General features: G+C 45.3%; 1 protein-coding gene across 2 annotated transcripts in view; it reads right to left on the minus strand.

Moving 5' to 3' along the window:
- Positions 1–1,460: 1,460 nt before the first annotated feature.
- PLXNA4 (plexin A4) overlaps positions 1,461–15,191 on the minus strand; it is a 456,157-nt gene continuing 442,426 nt past the window's right edge. For both annotated transcript variants that reach the window (XM_037389024.1, XM_037389025.1), the window contains exons 31-32: positions 4,867–5,017; positions 1,461–4,036 (exon numbers count right to left, since the gene is read on the minus strand). In XM_037389024.1, the coding sequence (XP_037244921.1) occupies positions 3,941–4,036; positions 4,867–5,017 (247 nt within the window). In that variant the 3' untranslated portion in view covers positions 1,461–3,940. The remainder of the gene's footprint in view (positions 4,037–4,866; positions 5,018–15,191) is intronic.

Raw genomic sequence — 15,191 nt, forward strand, 5'->3', positions numbered from 1 at the left:
TAAAACACTAACAATCTCTAACACCTTCTACCAGGTAACTTGCAACTTCTCCCACAACAGTGTTTACTGGAAGGCTCAGTCTGCAAAAGTACATGATGTGATGGGTTATGTCTCAGATCACTGCGTCACTGATAGGTGAGTACACTCACAGGGAGGACACGATGTGTTTGCAGAGGGACTGTTCACCTTTTGTCCTTTAACCCAGGTGAAAAGTCCCAGAGCAAACTCTGCAGTGAAGAAATAACCTTAGCTCTCTCAATAGGACCACAAAGAACCTTCATGAGTTCCCTTTCCCTGTTTCTTGTGGTGCTGAAAGTGTCAGCATTCATTGTCTTGATTGCAGTGTTCAAGAAATACCCATAAAGGTCAGCCTATCATCTGGCATATTCTGCATGTTAGGAATCTGTCCATTGACTTGTAGGGACTTTGGCTCCAGTTGTCTTGGTGTGGCTTGAAAAACAGTGTGAAGTACTACCTGTAGGGTATTTTTGGCCAAGTGTGGATAGAGAGATGAGGGGGAAAGATCAAAGGAAGAGGAAAAGAATGCATCCATGGTGTAGTAGGGCTCATTCTTCTGCTTGTGTCTTTGTTTTTAGTTGTATTTTGCATGCATTTAAAAAATAGTTAGCTCAACAGGTGAGGCAGGGAAGAAAGATGCCAAGACCTCTCATAGACCGGGAAATGCTGGGACAGTGGTTGGAAATGGGGAGGGCACTGAAGGGGACAGGGGAGGAAGCCCACACATTTACATCACAATTCTGGCACATTTTCCAAGCGAAAACCAAAACCAGCTCAAACACCAAATAAAGAAAAACAAAAAGAAAAATAAGGAGGAGATTAAAGAGAAGCAAAACACAGATTTTCTTTCAAATCCTGGGGATGGTAGAAAGAAGAGGGTGGAGAGAAAATGGAAATGCCTAAATGGGAACTTGGGAAGTGTTAAGACACCAATCTTGTGGCTCTTCCCATTTCCCCTAAGTGTTTCATTCTCAGTGTCTCTGAGGTGTTCATGTTTTTCTTGAAAAATATACATATATATATATTACAGATGAAAAACTTCGTACCAGCAAGAAGAAATGAAATAATAACAATGGAAAACCACCATAATAAAACAAAAACACAGCCCTGAAAACATCAAAAAAAAAAAAAAAAAAAAAAAGGGTGAGTCTTAAATTTCCCCTGTGGTGTTCCTCTGACTTCAGTAACAGTGCAGGATTACACCAGTTCACTTTGATACTTTTTTTTTTGTTGTTGTAAAACAGCTTCTTCTTCCTTTCATATGCGCATGTCCAGACAGTATAGCCCATCACTCATAACCATTTCCCCGCCCGCCCACCCCCTCCCCGAGCCAGCTATTTGTCCTTAGACTCCTACCATCCAGCTGTGAGTACAAGGCATGACAATAGGGTCCATATTTATATTTTGTGGCACTTTGTTTGTCAAAACCTTTGGTTTCTTCCTTTTTTTTTTTTAATTTTCCTTTTTTATGTACTTATAAAAAATATTGTGTTTGTGGTGGTGGTGTAATTTTCTTACTGCTGGCTCTGGTGGGACTTCCACCCCACTTTCACAGCCATAATCAATGGATCTGGAACATGCGCTGACATTACTAAATGGATCAACAAAACCATGGCAGAACCAGCCAAACCCAAATCATCCCCAATGCGCAGGCCTCTTAAAAATGCTGAGATGTCCATAAGGTGCGTGATGAGTCCATCAGCTCAGCAATCAAACAGAAAGCAAGCAAAATTAAAAAGGAAATAATGCACACGCACACACAGATACACACACACACACACACAAAATAATAATAATTAGAATCAAGAGAGAAATGTCTGGGGTTTGAAAACCAAGGCGTGTCCCTAAGTTTGCTGTTTCAATATGGATCTCGTGATATTCTCCCCACAGACACATCCAGTTTTGGACTGCTGTTCTTTAAATGGTTTTAGAAAGACTTGCCTACATTTATCTGCTTGGCTGAATGAAACCCACTTGCTGACTGACTTCTGTTTGCACCACATCCCCCATCAGATGCACTCATCATTCTTCGCTTTGAAGAGGTTCTGGTTTGCTAGCAAGAGGCATGAATAAAACCAAATGCACTCATTCTGCAATCAATTTACACACGCTGTCTTTACCCCTTCCTCCCTCCAGGTGCAAAGTAGATCCAGGCTGTAGCTCTGAGGATGGTGTGAGGTGGATGCGGGATGATTCTCCATGGCATCAAGTCACTTCCCCACCTGCTAGTGAGCTCCGTTCCTTTCTGGTGAGATGAATGCAGACCCAGCTCTTGCCTCCGTACAAGATGCAAAGTTCTCCAGACCCTGAGGGTCTCCCACTACACTGAACCATGGCATTACCCAGGCTGGCAGCAGTATGAACCAAATAGCCAAACACAGAAGAGACGCAGGAGCTCACCCCTCTTTGGTTGACCACAAAACAGGTTGAGATGTTGTTCTGCAGGAGTTGAGCAGAGGAGAGGACAAGGTAGTCACCCACAATTGTTCTGTGGTGATGGTGATCTCTGAAGGGATAGGAAGTGTGAAGAGGCAGCAGATCCTTCCCAGGCAGCAACTGTGCCTTCAGCAAGGCCTGTTGATTCAAGGAATGGGGAAGAGAAAAGGCCAGGAGTTGGCACCAAAAGGCAGATGGGCTTACAGCGGTTCAGAGACCTCCAGAAGACATGCAGTTTGGCTGGGGGTATCTAGGTAGAAGAATATTTTGCAGTTTTTCATTTGGATTTCCTCCAGGATTTCCTTCCAAAATATGTGGTGACATTTCCTTTTAGGAGTGGCTTTGAAGGAAGGTTTTACCATCAGTCCTATGCATCACCTTGCTTCATCACAAGCCCTTCACGTATCCTTCTGATATTCCGCCATGAGAAAACAGTAGCTTTGTTCCAGTTGAGGAAACAAAATTGAAAGAACTTACAACTTTAAAAAAAATAAAAAAATCCCTCTGGTTGGTTTTTGAGGCCAGTCTCCTTGCCTGGAACAAAATGAGATTTGCGGCTCTTGCTTTCCAAGCTGAGGTGGGAACAAGGGAGATGCTGTGCTGTTCATTGCCAGAAGGAACAGAACGACCACCAATGGGATGCCACTGAGCAGAGAGCATTTTTGCCGCAGTGCTACGACCAACAGGACACAATGGGAAAGACGGAGGGGGACACAGGTCTCTTTGAAAAATAAGAATAACCATATGAAACACATGGGCAGGGGAGCGTCGGTCTCCTCCTCCCCCCCAACCCTCCCCCTCCCCCAAGAGAACAGCTACACTGCTGTTTGCCCAGGCAGATAAGAGCCACAATGGTCCCACTCTGGACGGAGCTGTGGCATTTTTCGGGGATCCTTGGGGTTCCTCTCCCAGTGGGTCACTATCAAGTGATAGAATTGCAATGGCTCTGCAGGAGAGGATCTCGATTTCTCCTGCCCTCCAAGATCCCTGCAGGCAGGCTGTCTTCCCCCTGGGGAGACTTTTAGTAATAGTGAGTTCATTTCCATGTCCACTCCAGAGGCTACAGGCCTCGGAGGGCAGTTAAAGCAGCATGACAGAAGTTACCTCCCAATTTCCCATCTGCAGACTGATGATGTGATGATGGAGGAGGGTTTGGAGGGTGAGAGGGTTGTGTGTAATAGTTCTTCTCTAGGGAAAAGGCAGAGGGGAAGCTGTGAAAAGGAGTGCTCCACCCAAACGTCTTCATGTCCCCAGAGTCAAGATTCCTCTGCAGTCTTTTCTTTTAACCCCTGGGGCTTTGTCGTTTTGTCCACAGATTTTGAAAGAGAAAGAAATGAGAGAGAGAGAGAGAGAGAGAGAGAGAGAGGAGTGCTGTTCAGGTGACTCTGCTTACAGTCGATCAAAACTTGCACTTGGTAAAGATGATGATCTTGAGTGAGGCACGACTTGGTTTATCCCTCCCAGGGTGTCCCTGGCAGGACAGTTCTCAGCTGTCTATGCTCATGAGGGTTATGACTTGTTCAAGTTTGTAGGCGAGTTTCTGTTTCCCAGCCTGGTCATCTTGATCAAGGGCTCCAAGAATCTGGAAAAGGAGAGAGAAAGAAGTGGTAGGGATTTTTATTTAATTAATTATTTTATTTTATTTTTTTGCCCAGCGGCTTCAGTCCAGCGTCTTATAGCAGCAGATTGGGATTAGCTTTCTCTAAGGTAGGTCCCAGGCTTAGCTTATATCATGCAAAACAATTAGGCAGCCAGCAGGGAACAAGGAAGGCAGTTTGGGGTTGATCTGACTAAATACTGATCTCTAGATTGCCAGCCATCAAATGGGTTCTTAGCTTGGAGATCAGTTATTTAGTAACTTTATTCATCAACTTGCCATGCCACTTGAGATGCCCCAGGAGGTCTCACTCGATGTTCAATGCACAGAACCATGCTGGTCACCTTTATGTCCTGCGTCATGCTTGCTGGACCAGTCTTGGGTGCTTTAGCGTATCTGAATGTATATAATATCTGAACTGATCCAAATGAAACTGAATGAATAATAATATCTGAAGGTATTATGGCACTGGGCACATATGTTTAAACAACTTTTGGCCACATGTGATGGAGAGCTCATGTAGGGCTGCTGTGTAGCAAGATAACATCTGACCATCAACTACCTCAAGCCACCTAAATCTGATTGAACAGTAATGGGAGACAAAAATAATAGGGATCCAGACAGAAGAGTACTGGGGACAACAATAATCCCAAACCTTCCCTTTCCAGACCCCAGGCCTTGCTTTTCATTCCTTAAATCCATCATCCCCCTAGCCAGGACAAAGATAGGTATCTGTGACACATGCTGGGCCTTTGGAATGGGTGTGATGTCCCATGGTCCTGCAGAACTGCTCTTCCCTGCTCCAAGTCTCTTACCTCCTCGCTGTACTTGCCAACGTAGGAGTATATTTCTGAGAGCGCACTCATAGTGTTGAACTCGTTCATATGCATGCGAGACTGCTCAGCCAAGTATGCATTCATGTCCTGGTCACTGATTGCTGGCATTTTGGCGATGTCTGAATAGTACCTGAGAGAGAGAAATACAGGTGTTTCTCGAAGGGATAGAGTTGGGAATCAGGAGATGAAAACCACCAACAATAAGGAGAAAGAATGCACTTAGCACCTTGGGCTTTTCTGATGCATCAATGATATACCTGGTCATACTCTTCTTCTACAGCAAGGGAGATGACTGAGCCAAAATGGAATTACTGAAGCACTGTTTCTGAGTACCAGGTGTGTTGTATTCACTCAACCATATTTTAAGACTGAAGTCCCAAAGAGCATCCTATAAACTTTCTCCATGCCATCAAAGAAGTAGGCAGTACCTATTAATGTTGGATTCCTTTGTCAGACCTTCAAGGGCTTTGAGCTCTGCCTCTAGTCCCAGAGAGCAATCCCACTGATTTCACGGCCCACTGAGAGCTCAGAATTGGTCCCATAGACAGAAAAAAAACCTTGCATGCTGGCTTGCACCGTTCACGCTAGTACATCTGCATCCACTGCTAGCATTATCCACCTCCCCACTGAATCTAGTCTATCCCAGCAACTCCTCTGCTGCTCAGTATCTCCCTTTTGCCCCCAAATTTTAAGCTGGCCTGATGTCATCTCCACTCCCACAACGCTCCCATCCCCACTCTGACTGGGGAAAATCTACTTTCCTTAGGAGTCAATGCCATTCCTCTTGAGCTCAAGAGAACTGGGGCTTTATCCATGGGATATGGATCCCCCAGAACCATTGCACATCAGGTTTCATCAGCAAAGCGATGTCTCTTTAAGGCAGTTGCTATTTTCAATGTCCTTCGTCCCCAGGGTAAGGCAGGTCTTGGAGGACAAGGTTTGCAGAAGGTAATCAGTCACTGTCACTCGCAGCTGTGCTCTGCTGTCAACTGGTTAATTAGACGCCATCATTTACATTTTTAATTTCTGCAATTTGACATTTTGTGCACAAGGAAAAAAAAAAAAAAAAAAAGAAAGAAAGAAAAAAAGCCCATAGCTGCAGCAATCTACAATTTTATAATTAGGAGGCAGAGGGGACAGGGAGCCAAAAGAGCTGACAGGTGTCCTGTAAACAGCATAGAGACACCTGCTGAGATGGAGGCTGTTTTCCACTGCACAAAAATTGGACAGTGAAGTGCTGTATGACAAGGATCCTTCAGACAGACAAGTGGGAAAATACTCTCTATGACAGAGCGGGACAAGCAGCTGCTGAAGTCTCCTATGAAATACAACACAGTGCAAAAGCACTGGGAGGGAACCCCTTCACACCAGAAGGCTCCAGTTTTGCTTAGTCTGGTTTTGTGCCCTGCACTCCCATCCTGCCTGATTGCAATGGGATGGTCTCATTTGCTATCCTGGATTTGCAAGGGTGGGGAAGTTTGATGTAATCCGTGGAGATATAGGCACAGGAGGCAGAGGTCCTTCTCCCAGCATAGTCTTCTAGTCTGACTGCTTCCAGAGCTAGACTCTGGCTCATCATAAAGACTCATGCCAACCTCATTAACTTTACTGCAACTTCCAGCATACACAACATCACTCTCTCTGAAGGCCTAGCATCTTTTCCTCTGGGCTCAGGACCAGCCAGAAATCCTAGACTAACTCAGTCCCATGGTCTAAATATTGTCCAATCCCAGTACTTCAGTGATGAGTGATCTGGGCTTGATTTTGCTTTATGCTCTGTCCAACCCTCAATTGCCAAGTGGACCTGAACAGTTGCCTATGAGGTAAAGCAGGCAACTAGAAATGCTGTCAGGAGCTGCCCTGCAGAACTACTGCCAGGAGAAGATGGTGAGCAAGATGAATAAGTATTTCTCAATTTTTGCCACTCAAAAAAACCCTCAAACAGGTCTCAGCATCAGCAGCTGGACAAAAGCAGACCTGTTCTATATAGACTTCTGAGAAGAGAAAGCATCAGGAACTGGGGGCATCCATGACAGTGCTATTGCAGGCTCCTCAGAGCCAAAGCACACTGCAGAGAAACAAGGACTCTTGTGGCCAAAAAGCAAGGTGTGCCTTGGAACTCAGAGAAAACGACATCCATGTGCAACCAGCGCAGTTCATAGACTTGTGGGGAAAAACAGCCTGCAATGCAGCGAAATCCATTGATTTATGGTGCTTAAGCAGAGCCCATGGAGAAGAGCCCAGCTCTTCATGAATATTGCATAGTCACCCTCCTGCCGGGTGAAATGGAAAGTGAAGGGGATTACATCATAGCAAAAATAAATGAGGCTGGTGGAGGAAAGCAGAGGTACCGTGTTGGATTTGCCAGTCTGTCCCTGACAGCCAGTTGAAATGCTGCTATTCCTCTCTGGTTCAGCGAGCCATCGAATGGTGGCAGGATAGTGGGTGTGGGAATAGGGTGAAACACAGACACACGTATCGTCGGGTTCTCCACTTTTGTCCTGTCTCCCTTTCACCTGGTAGCAACACTCTCCGGAGTCTGTGGCTCACAGGGTCTGAAAGCTTTGCAGTCCCTTTCCAGCCCTGAGGAGATATTTTTCCCAGCAGCATAACACACCCATGACTCATCTGAACAATGAAAGCAGTGCTCCCTGGAGCGAAGGACAGGATACAAGAATCTGAGTTTCAGGGCTGGGAGGCCTCTCCAGCCCTGACAGACTCTTAAGCTGTGGTCTCAGTATTCTGGGTTCATGGGCCATTACCCACCACCACACAAAAATGTCCTTGTCTCCCCTGTACTCATTTCCCTGGCCACCACACACCTGAGCAGTAATTTCCCACGAAGACTTCAAACCAAGATATTTTGGAAGTGTGTTTCATGGGAAAAATAAAAGAAAAAGAAAGCAGGAAAAAAAAAAAATGTACGTACCAATAATCAAACCTAGCTGCCAGTACAGGGAGAAGATGTATAATATCCTTCCATCAGAACTCTGCCATGGCCGAATGACTTATTTATACAGAAGTGTTTCTAATGAAGCCATCATTGCACTATCTAAAGAAATGATGAATGTGTGTATTAAAGCAACCTAGCAGGGAGATGACAACATCCCTGCTGAGTCTTCATTTACCTTCTATTTGAACTCAGATCCTCAGAGATACTTAGGGACTCTCTGCCATTTGCATACCCCTAATGTTTTCAAAACCACTGTGAAGCTGTCACCAAAGCCCAGAAGTCCTTACATTTTCAGTGCTGGCATTTGCAAGGCTGCCTGTGTGCTGCTTCCCTTCACCCCTGCGGCTGACAGCTCTCACACCATCGCTGAACTGCACGGCACTGCAGGGGGAGTGAGATGCTCTTTCACCACCTCGCTCCTGTGAGCATCCCTAAGCTGAGGGCCACCAGATCTCACCTGAGACATGGACAGATCATTGACTCACCCTCCTGCAGTCCCAGGGGCTGCATTAGGGAACATAAGACTAAATCATATCCCCTCTGGATGAGACAGAAAGGTGGCAAAGCAGAAAATTCAGTACAGCCTGCCTCCAAAAGTTCAAGACTAAGAGTCCAATGTAGAAGACAGTTACTGTTTGGTCAGTTGGCCACCATTGGCTGGCCTGGTGCTGCATATTTGCTGCTTCTGTACTCCAGTTTTGGTTATCTCCAAAGCTGTTTCCCAGCTCTTTCCAGAAGATCCTTAGATGCATACCAAAAGACCCTGTCTCACATGCTTTAGTTTCCCCTGAGCCACAGGAGGAACCTGACTTCTCACCTCAGGGCTGTTCATTCTCTGATGTAGCAGGAAATTTGTTCATTAGATTTCAGAAGCACTAAAATCCATAAGAAATATGTGTAAATCTGTTACTCAGGTACATCAGCATCTCAGACGGAGGATGTGAGGATTGCTAGACCATAGGATGTGACCTCACAGGTACCATTAGCACTGCAACTCATCCCAGCCTGGCTTGAACAGGAGAGCCCATAAGACCATCCACTGCCACTGTTGTATGGGGAAGGATTTTGGATGCACTAGTATATAGCAGTGCTCCCTCTTATTCTCAAAACATTGTTCCTTTCACACCCTCCTCTTTCCCTGGGTTGCTTTTGTTTTGTTTTGGTTTTGTAAGTGTGCTGGTTTTGGTGGAGTTAGAGTTAATTTTCTTCATAGCAGCTGGTAAGGGGCTCTGTTTTAGATTTGTGCTGGAAACAGGGTTGGTAAGACAGGGATGTTTTAGATATTGCTGAGCAGTGCTGACACAGAGTCCGGGACTTTTCTGCCTTTCCCCCCACCAGCGAGCAGGCTGGGTGCACAAGGAGTTGGGAGGGGACACAGCTGGGACAGCCGACCCTGACTGACCCAAGCAACATCCCGTACCATATGACATCATGCTCAGCGTATAAAGCTGGGGGAAGAAGAAGGAAGGGCGGGACTTTGGAAGTGATGGTGTTTGTCTTCCCAACTCGCCACCACACGTGATGGAGCCCTGCTCTCTTGGGGATGGCTGAGCACCTGCCTGCCCATGGGAAGTGGTGAATGAATTCCTTGCTTTGCTTTGCTTGTATGTGCAGCTTTTGCTTTACCTATTAAACTGTCTTCATTTCAACCCACGAGTTTTCTCACTTTTACCCTCCTGATTCTCTCCCCCATCCCACCGGAAGGAGCGAGCGTATGCATGGGGCTGAGCTGCCGGCTGGGGTTAAACCAAGACACTAAGGAAAGCAATAAAGCAGTGACCTGGGAATACAGCCTGCCCTCTGTTTAGCCCTTTGGTACCACCCAGGAAAAGCTCCTTAGTGGAGCTGTTTTACAAGAATGACTGTGCCTGCTGCCACTCAGTAACTCATTAACTCATCAAACGAGAAGAGAAAAGCCATGTTGCTACTGCTTCCTCTCCAGTCTGAAATTTTCCAGCACGGCCGCGGTTTAGGAAGCTTAGCATGGAGCTAATTGCCTTCCAAAAGATCTTTTTGTCATGGCTGTTGTTGTGCCGTCGCTGGGTTGGGACTGCGCTCATTAATAATCATTTTAGCATATGAAAAGCTTGTAATGAATCCATGTGCTGCAGACGGCAGACACAATTACAGCAATAACATAATTAGTGTTATGCAATAGCCGGCTGTATCCAGACCACTGAAGAAGGAAGAGATGCATGAAAGGGATATGGGGGACTACTATAGCAGAGAAGGGCTGAAGAAAAGCTTGGGAACAACCCAGTGGCCAGGGTTTTTACGGGATGAAGTGAAGCAATGCAAGGACATGCTGTCTTCTGTTGACAGAGAATGGCAGTTTTCATTTCCTGGAAGGCATCTGAGCTGCAAAGTTTGTGTTTGTGCTGAGGGTTGTGAGGCTCTGGCACAGGCTGCTCAGAGAAGTTGTAGGTGCCCCATCCCTGAAAGTGTTCCAGGCCAGGATGGACGGGGCTTGGAGCAACCTGGTCTAGTGGAAGGTGTTCCTGCCCATGGCAGGGGGGCTGGAACTAGATGGTCTTCAAGGTCCCTTCCAACCCAAACCATTCTATGATTCTGTATGATTCTGTATGATTCTGTGCTTCAGCTACAGACAACTACAAGACGCCTAGGCCAAAGTGATTCTATTTCAGAGAGAGGTTCAAGGCCAGGCTGTTGGACACTGATTGGACTCTGGCAGTAATAGCATGACAGCTTAGCAAAAGGTACCAGCCACAAAGTTAGCTGAAGACCTGTCAGTTCTTCCAGCGATTTGCCTTGAAAAGCTTGGGGAAACAATTCTGTCTCTGTATGCATCCCTAGCCAGGGCAACGATCTTATTTTGCATGTTCATGGCTTTTGCTGCTGCTTTTCGTCTCAGAATAAATACATGGTAGAGAACAGGTGGGCAGCACTGAGTCAATGGCTGAAGAGTGAATTAGTGCACAGGTAGTTTCTGCAGGAGGAGAAACCACCCAGCACCATCTCAGCACAGAGGACATGTGGGTCTGAGGCTGTACCCTCTGCATATAGACACATTTTCATCTAGTCTGCTGAAAACCACACTGCATAAGAACAGCATGGTTCAGGAGGGGTTTTTTTGAGACTAAAAGTGAAGACAGACAAGAAAACCGTCTTCAGATACATGAAAGGCTGCAGCGGAGAGGCAGCGAATGGGCTGCACCCCTGGCCCCTGGGGATGCAATGAGGCGGCATGGGCTTTAATTACGGCCAGGGAGATTTTGGCTGGCCATCAGGGGAAACACTCTGATGGGAAGGACAGGGAACTGCAGGAATGGATTGCCTGAGGAAAGTATAGGCTCTGTCGTTGGAGGCCTTCGAGAAAGAGGTAGACAAGCATCTGTCAGGAAGGTTTTAGACAGAGATGATCCTGCCCTGAGGCAGAAGCTGGTTGGGTTGACTCCTGAGGCTCCTTCCGGCACCAGTTTTTATTATCTCTACTGACAACAGCCCCCTACCTTGACCCTTAGTATGCTATATCTTGAACCTTCTTTCTGGCAGGGAAAGGAGGCACAGAAGAGTGCATTTTTTAAAGTAGAGCCAGGATTTGCATCTGTTATCTGATGCTCTCTTTTAAAGTCCTTGTAGTCACCCCAATGTTTCTGTTTAAAATCACAGAAACTTACAATGTTAGGGCACATGCAGTTTAAAATATTTATTGTACTAAATTAGTCTAATTTCCCTTTCTTTCTAAAGCTAGCTGCAATGCAGCCAAGAGGCATCACAAGCACTGCACTGGAAGACAGCATCTATTGACTACAGAGTCCTGAAACCACAGGCTGGCAAGTTATGTAGGTTAGATCCTGAATGAATACAGACTTCTGTTTTTCATACTCCAAACACACTCCCACATCATTTTCTAACAAGCTTAAGACCTTGACATGTAAAGGCTAACACCAGGCAAATCATAGCTGCTTCAGCAAAAAGAAGCAGATGAGTTCATGGACGCAGGACCTGGGTACCAACAGCTAGGTCAAGTAGTGTTTGTACCCAGTTTAAAATAATAAATCCACTGGTCAGGTCACTTTAAACCTCTTTCAGTCCCAAACCTGGCAAGCATATTTTGGATGGTCTTCACTGGAAGATTCTCAAGGTGTTAAGAATACTTGCAATGTCTTCGTTGACTTTCAGCTTTTCTTCAAGGCGCTATTTTTAAAAGGCAATAAGCAGCCAAAAGGAAACCAAGTCCCTGTAGGGATGAGAAAAAAGCACAAGTTCCTCTCCTTGCAGCACTGCAGGTATTTGGGGCACCAGTGTGCAATGGAAAAAACTCTTTGGCTTCTGCTTTTTGTGCTCTGCCCCTTTTCAGTCTCCCACACCCCTGCCTTTGTGCCAGGTTTCAGTAGGGAAACATAGTATTGATTGTGATGCAGGCAATTAAATGGTGTTAATGAAGTTCAAACAAGTGTTATCATAAGCTTGGCAGCATGGAGAGAAATGAAAGGTCAGCCACAGCCCTTTGTCATCTTTTCAGTGTGGTGCTGAATGCTAATGAGACAGTCCCAATTAGAACCAGCTCCCCTTTGTATTGCTTGGGGATTGCATCAAATGCTCCCAAGTTCTCCAGATTTCTAGGCTCAAAGGGGACATTTGAAGTAAACTTGAAAAGATGCAGATCTGAAGCTGCTCTAATGTAAATTCAGCAAAGCCTATGGAGTTTTACTAACAGAAGTCAGATGAGAATCTGGTCTACCGTTCCCATTCTTTTCCTCTTTTTTTTTTTTTTTTTTTCAATAGACTCATATAATGATAATTGAAAAGCCTCCACTTTGTTTTAGAAAGAAGTCTGACTCTTCGTGGCTTCAACAAAAGCCAGAAAGCCTGTCCCCATTTCCCGGGTTAATTCTCCTCCCTCAGTCAGACCTCATCTTCTGCTGCAGGAAACCCAAGCTGTGGCTGCACCGAGATACTCTTTCGCCATACGTTTTCACAGTGAAAGAGGCTTGGGTGTTTTAATTGGAATGCTGAACCTACTTTTCCCCAGTAGCCAAGATTTCTCAGCAGGGTTGTTTTAGCAGGCAGTGTCCACCTCTGCTTCCAATAGCCTTAAAAAAGGACTGTTGAAATCAAACTCCCAGTTGTTTGCTATGTGGAGGTAGATCATTGGTCAGGCCAGGATCTGTAGCTACTCCCTTCCCAACATACATTAACAATCTAAAACAGGTGGAAAACTAATCACTTAAGGATCAGAGGAATGTACTTTCACCCATGCCTGTTTCTTATGCCAGGGTCATTCCCTGCTTGGATTTTTGTGAGTCCTAAAGGACACTACATTGGGAAACCATAAGCTGCAAAGGGATGGTTTGGAGTAACCCAGCTCAGCTACCATTTCAACAGCCCTGTTAGAAGTCAGGAGCCTGTCTTTACTCCAGAGTGCCTTCAAGTTGGGCTACAATCTACCACTGCCTAATCGCCTTCTTATAGTTTCTTCTTCATCAAAGTAGTTCATTTGACTTCAGGTTCTTCTGATTTACTCAACCACTTCTTAAACTCCCCGACTGAAAATCTTTTTATCTTAACATTTGCTCTTTGAAGAAGTCTAGTGGCCTTGAAGGATGCCATCTCCAGCTGATGCTGACTACAGAAATAGCTCCAACCAGGACTGGAAGCCTTTGGATTTGGAATAACTCCCTCAAAGTACAGTTGCAGAAAAGAGAAAAAGAATTCATTAACTCAGGGTAGAGTTGAAATTATATTCTGTTCATCCTTGATATGTTTTTTCTTTGATCTCCCACAGCATCCAGGTGCCACTGCATTGAGTCAGTGGAACTGACACACAAAAATATAAGCAGGGCAGAAACTCTAACCATATTCCAAAACCCACAGCCTCCCCTTGGGCTTCAGTTCAAGTTGTCAGACATCAGTGCAGATAACAACCCAGCACATGCTGGGCACAGAAATCCAGTGCTGTTTACTAGCAGCAGGAGGTGTTATGTACCTCGTTTGCAAACCCAGTTGTTTGGGAAAACTTCCAGGGAAATGCAGCACCTACTGCTGAAGATCACTGGGCAACAGGATTTAGCTCCAAAAAGCTGTAAAGTGAAATCAATACTGGAAAAACAAAATGGAAAATGTAGCCTTTTGTTTGTTCAGAAAAAAAAGGTGTTGCATGAGGAAATACCCTCTTCTCCACCTATGTACCTTAGTTTGTCACTCAAACATACCACCATCCCTTAAGATAAAAATCAACCAGGTTCATATGTAAAACAGCATTTTTCCAAAGAAAACAGCCACCCACCACATGCAAGGTTGCTAAAGCATCACTAGAGTCACTGTTGGTGCAAACTTGATTTCTAAATGAATCTCAAACACCTCTTTCTCCCTGTCCAGGTCAATCCAACAATCAACCTCAATACATACTAAGAAACTTGGACACAGTGCCAGAAGTAGGTCATAATTAAGCAAGGTAGCTCGTAAGAGCCTTACAGGTTGCCTAGAAACGACATTTGCAGAAGTGTTTAACCACGTCTAAAAATAATTGTCCAGACAAATCAGAGACCAATGGGAGCACTGTTGCAAAGAATGTCACCTCATGCTGACTAGGGGACAGAGCTTTCTGATCAGCCATGCTCTCCTTTCAGAAAATGAGAGGAAACCATCCCCACCAAAGGAATATGGTGGTTTACATCCCAGTGTGCCCATAGTAGCAGAGGTCTCATACAAGGTGCATGATGTGGTATCAATTTTAGACAGTGCCTTTGAAGTCATGCAGACAAATCATTGCTTAAAACTGGATGGCATTGCACAGGAACAATCTGTAAGATAAACTCATCTTTGTATTTACAGAGTAGTAATCATTCTCCATCTGTGCAGTTCCTAAACCTGTCAATAACTCCAAGCAAGTGTAGCATATTAGAAAACAAAGCACAGATCAACTTCTGCAAGGATTGCTCCAGCAGACAGGCTCCTGCTGAATGCAGCGCAAGATGTGCTATTCACTTGTCCTGTGGAAATTCTTAAGAGAAACTGAAGCCCCCACGTACTGCAGGAATAGTTGTCTTGGTTGTATTCCCTGTAGGGTAGCTTTGCCAGACACTGACCTTCAGTACAGTAGATTGAACAGTACAGCTACAGGTCTTGCAGATGTGGATAAAATGCTTGGAAAGACCTCTGACCTTTCAGAAAGTACCTGCAGAGCTTCAGTCACCAGCCTGTCAATCTTTCGGCATCTCATTCAAAGCACAGAAGAGCCTCCAAGGAAAGCTACCGGACTCGGAATAAGGGGAGATAATTGTATAACCCTTGGGATGTAGGCAGCATGGGGACTGTCACAATGATGCTGAGAATAGCAAACCACTTCTGATCTGGGTGAAAAGAATTAGAATCCCATGTACTTCAC

Source organism: Falco rusticolus, chromosome 5, assembly GCF_015220075.1.
Source record: "Falco rusticolus isolate bFalRus1 chromosome 5, bFalRus1.pri, whole genome shotgun sequence".
In the NCBI taxonomy this organism is placed as follows: Eukaryota; Metazoa; Chordata; class Aves; order Falconiformes; family Falconidae; genus Falco; species Falco rusticolus.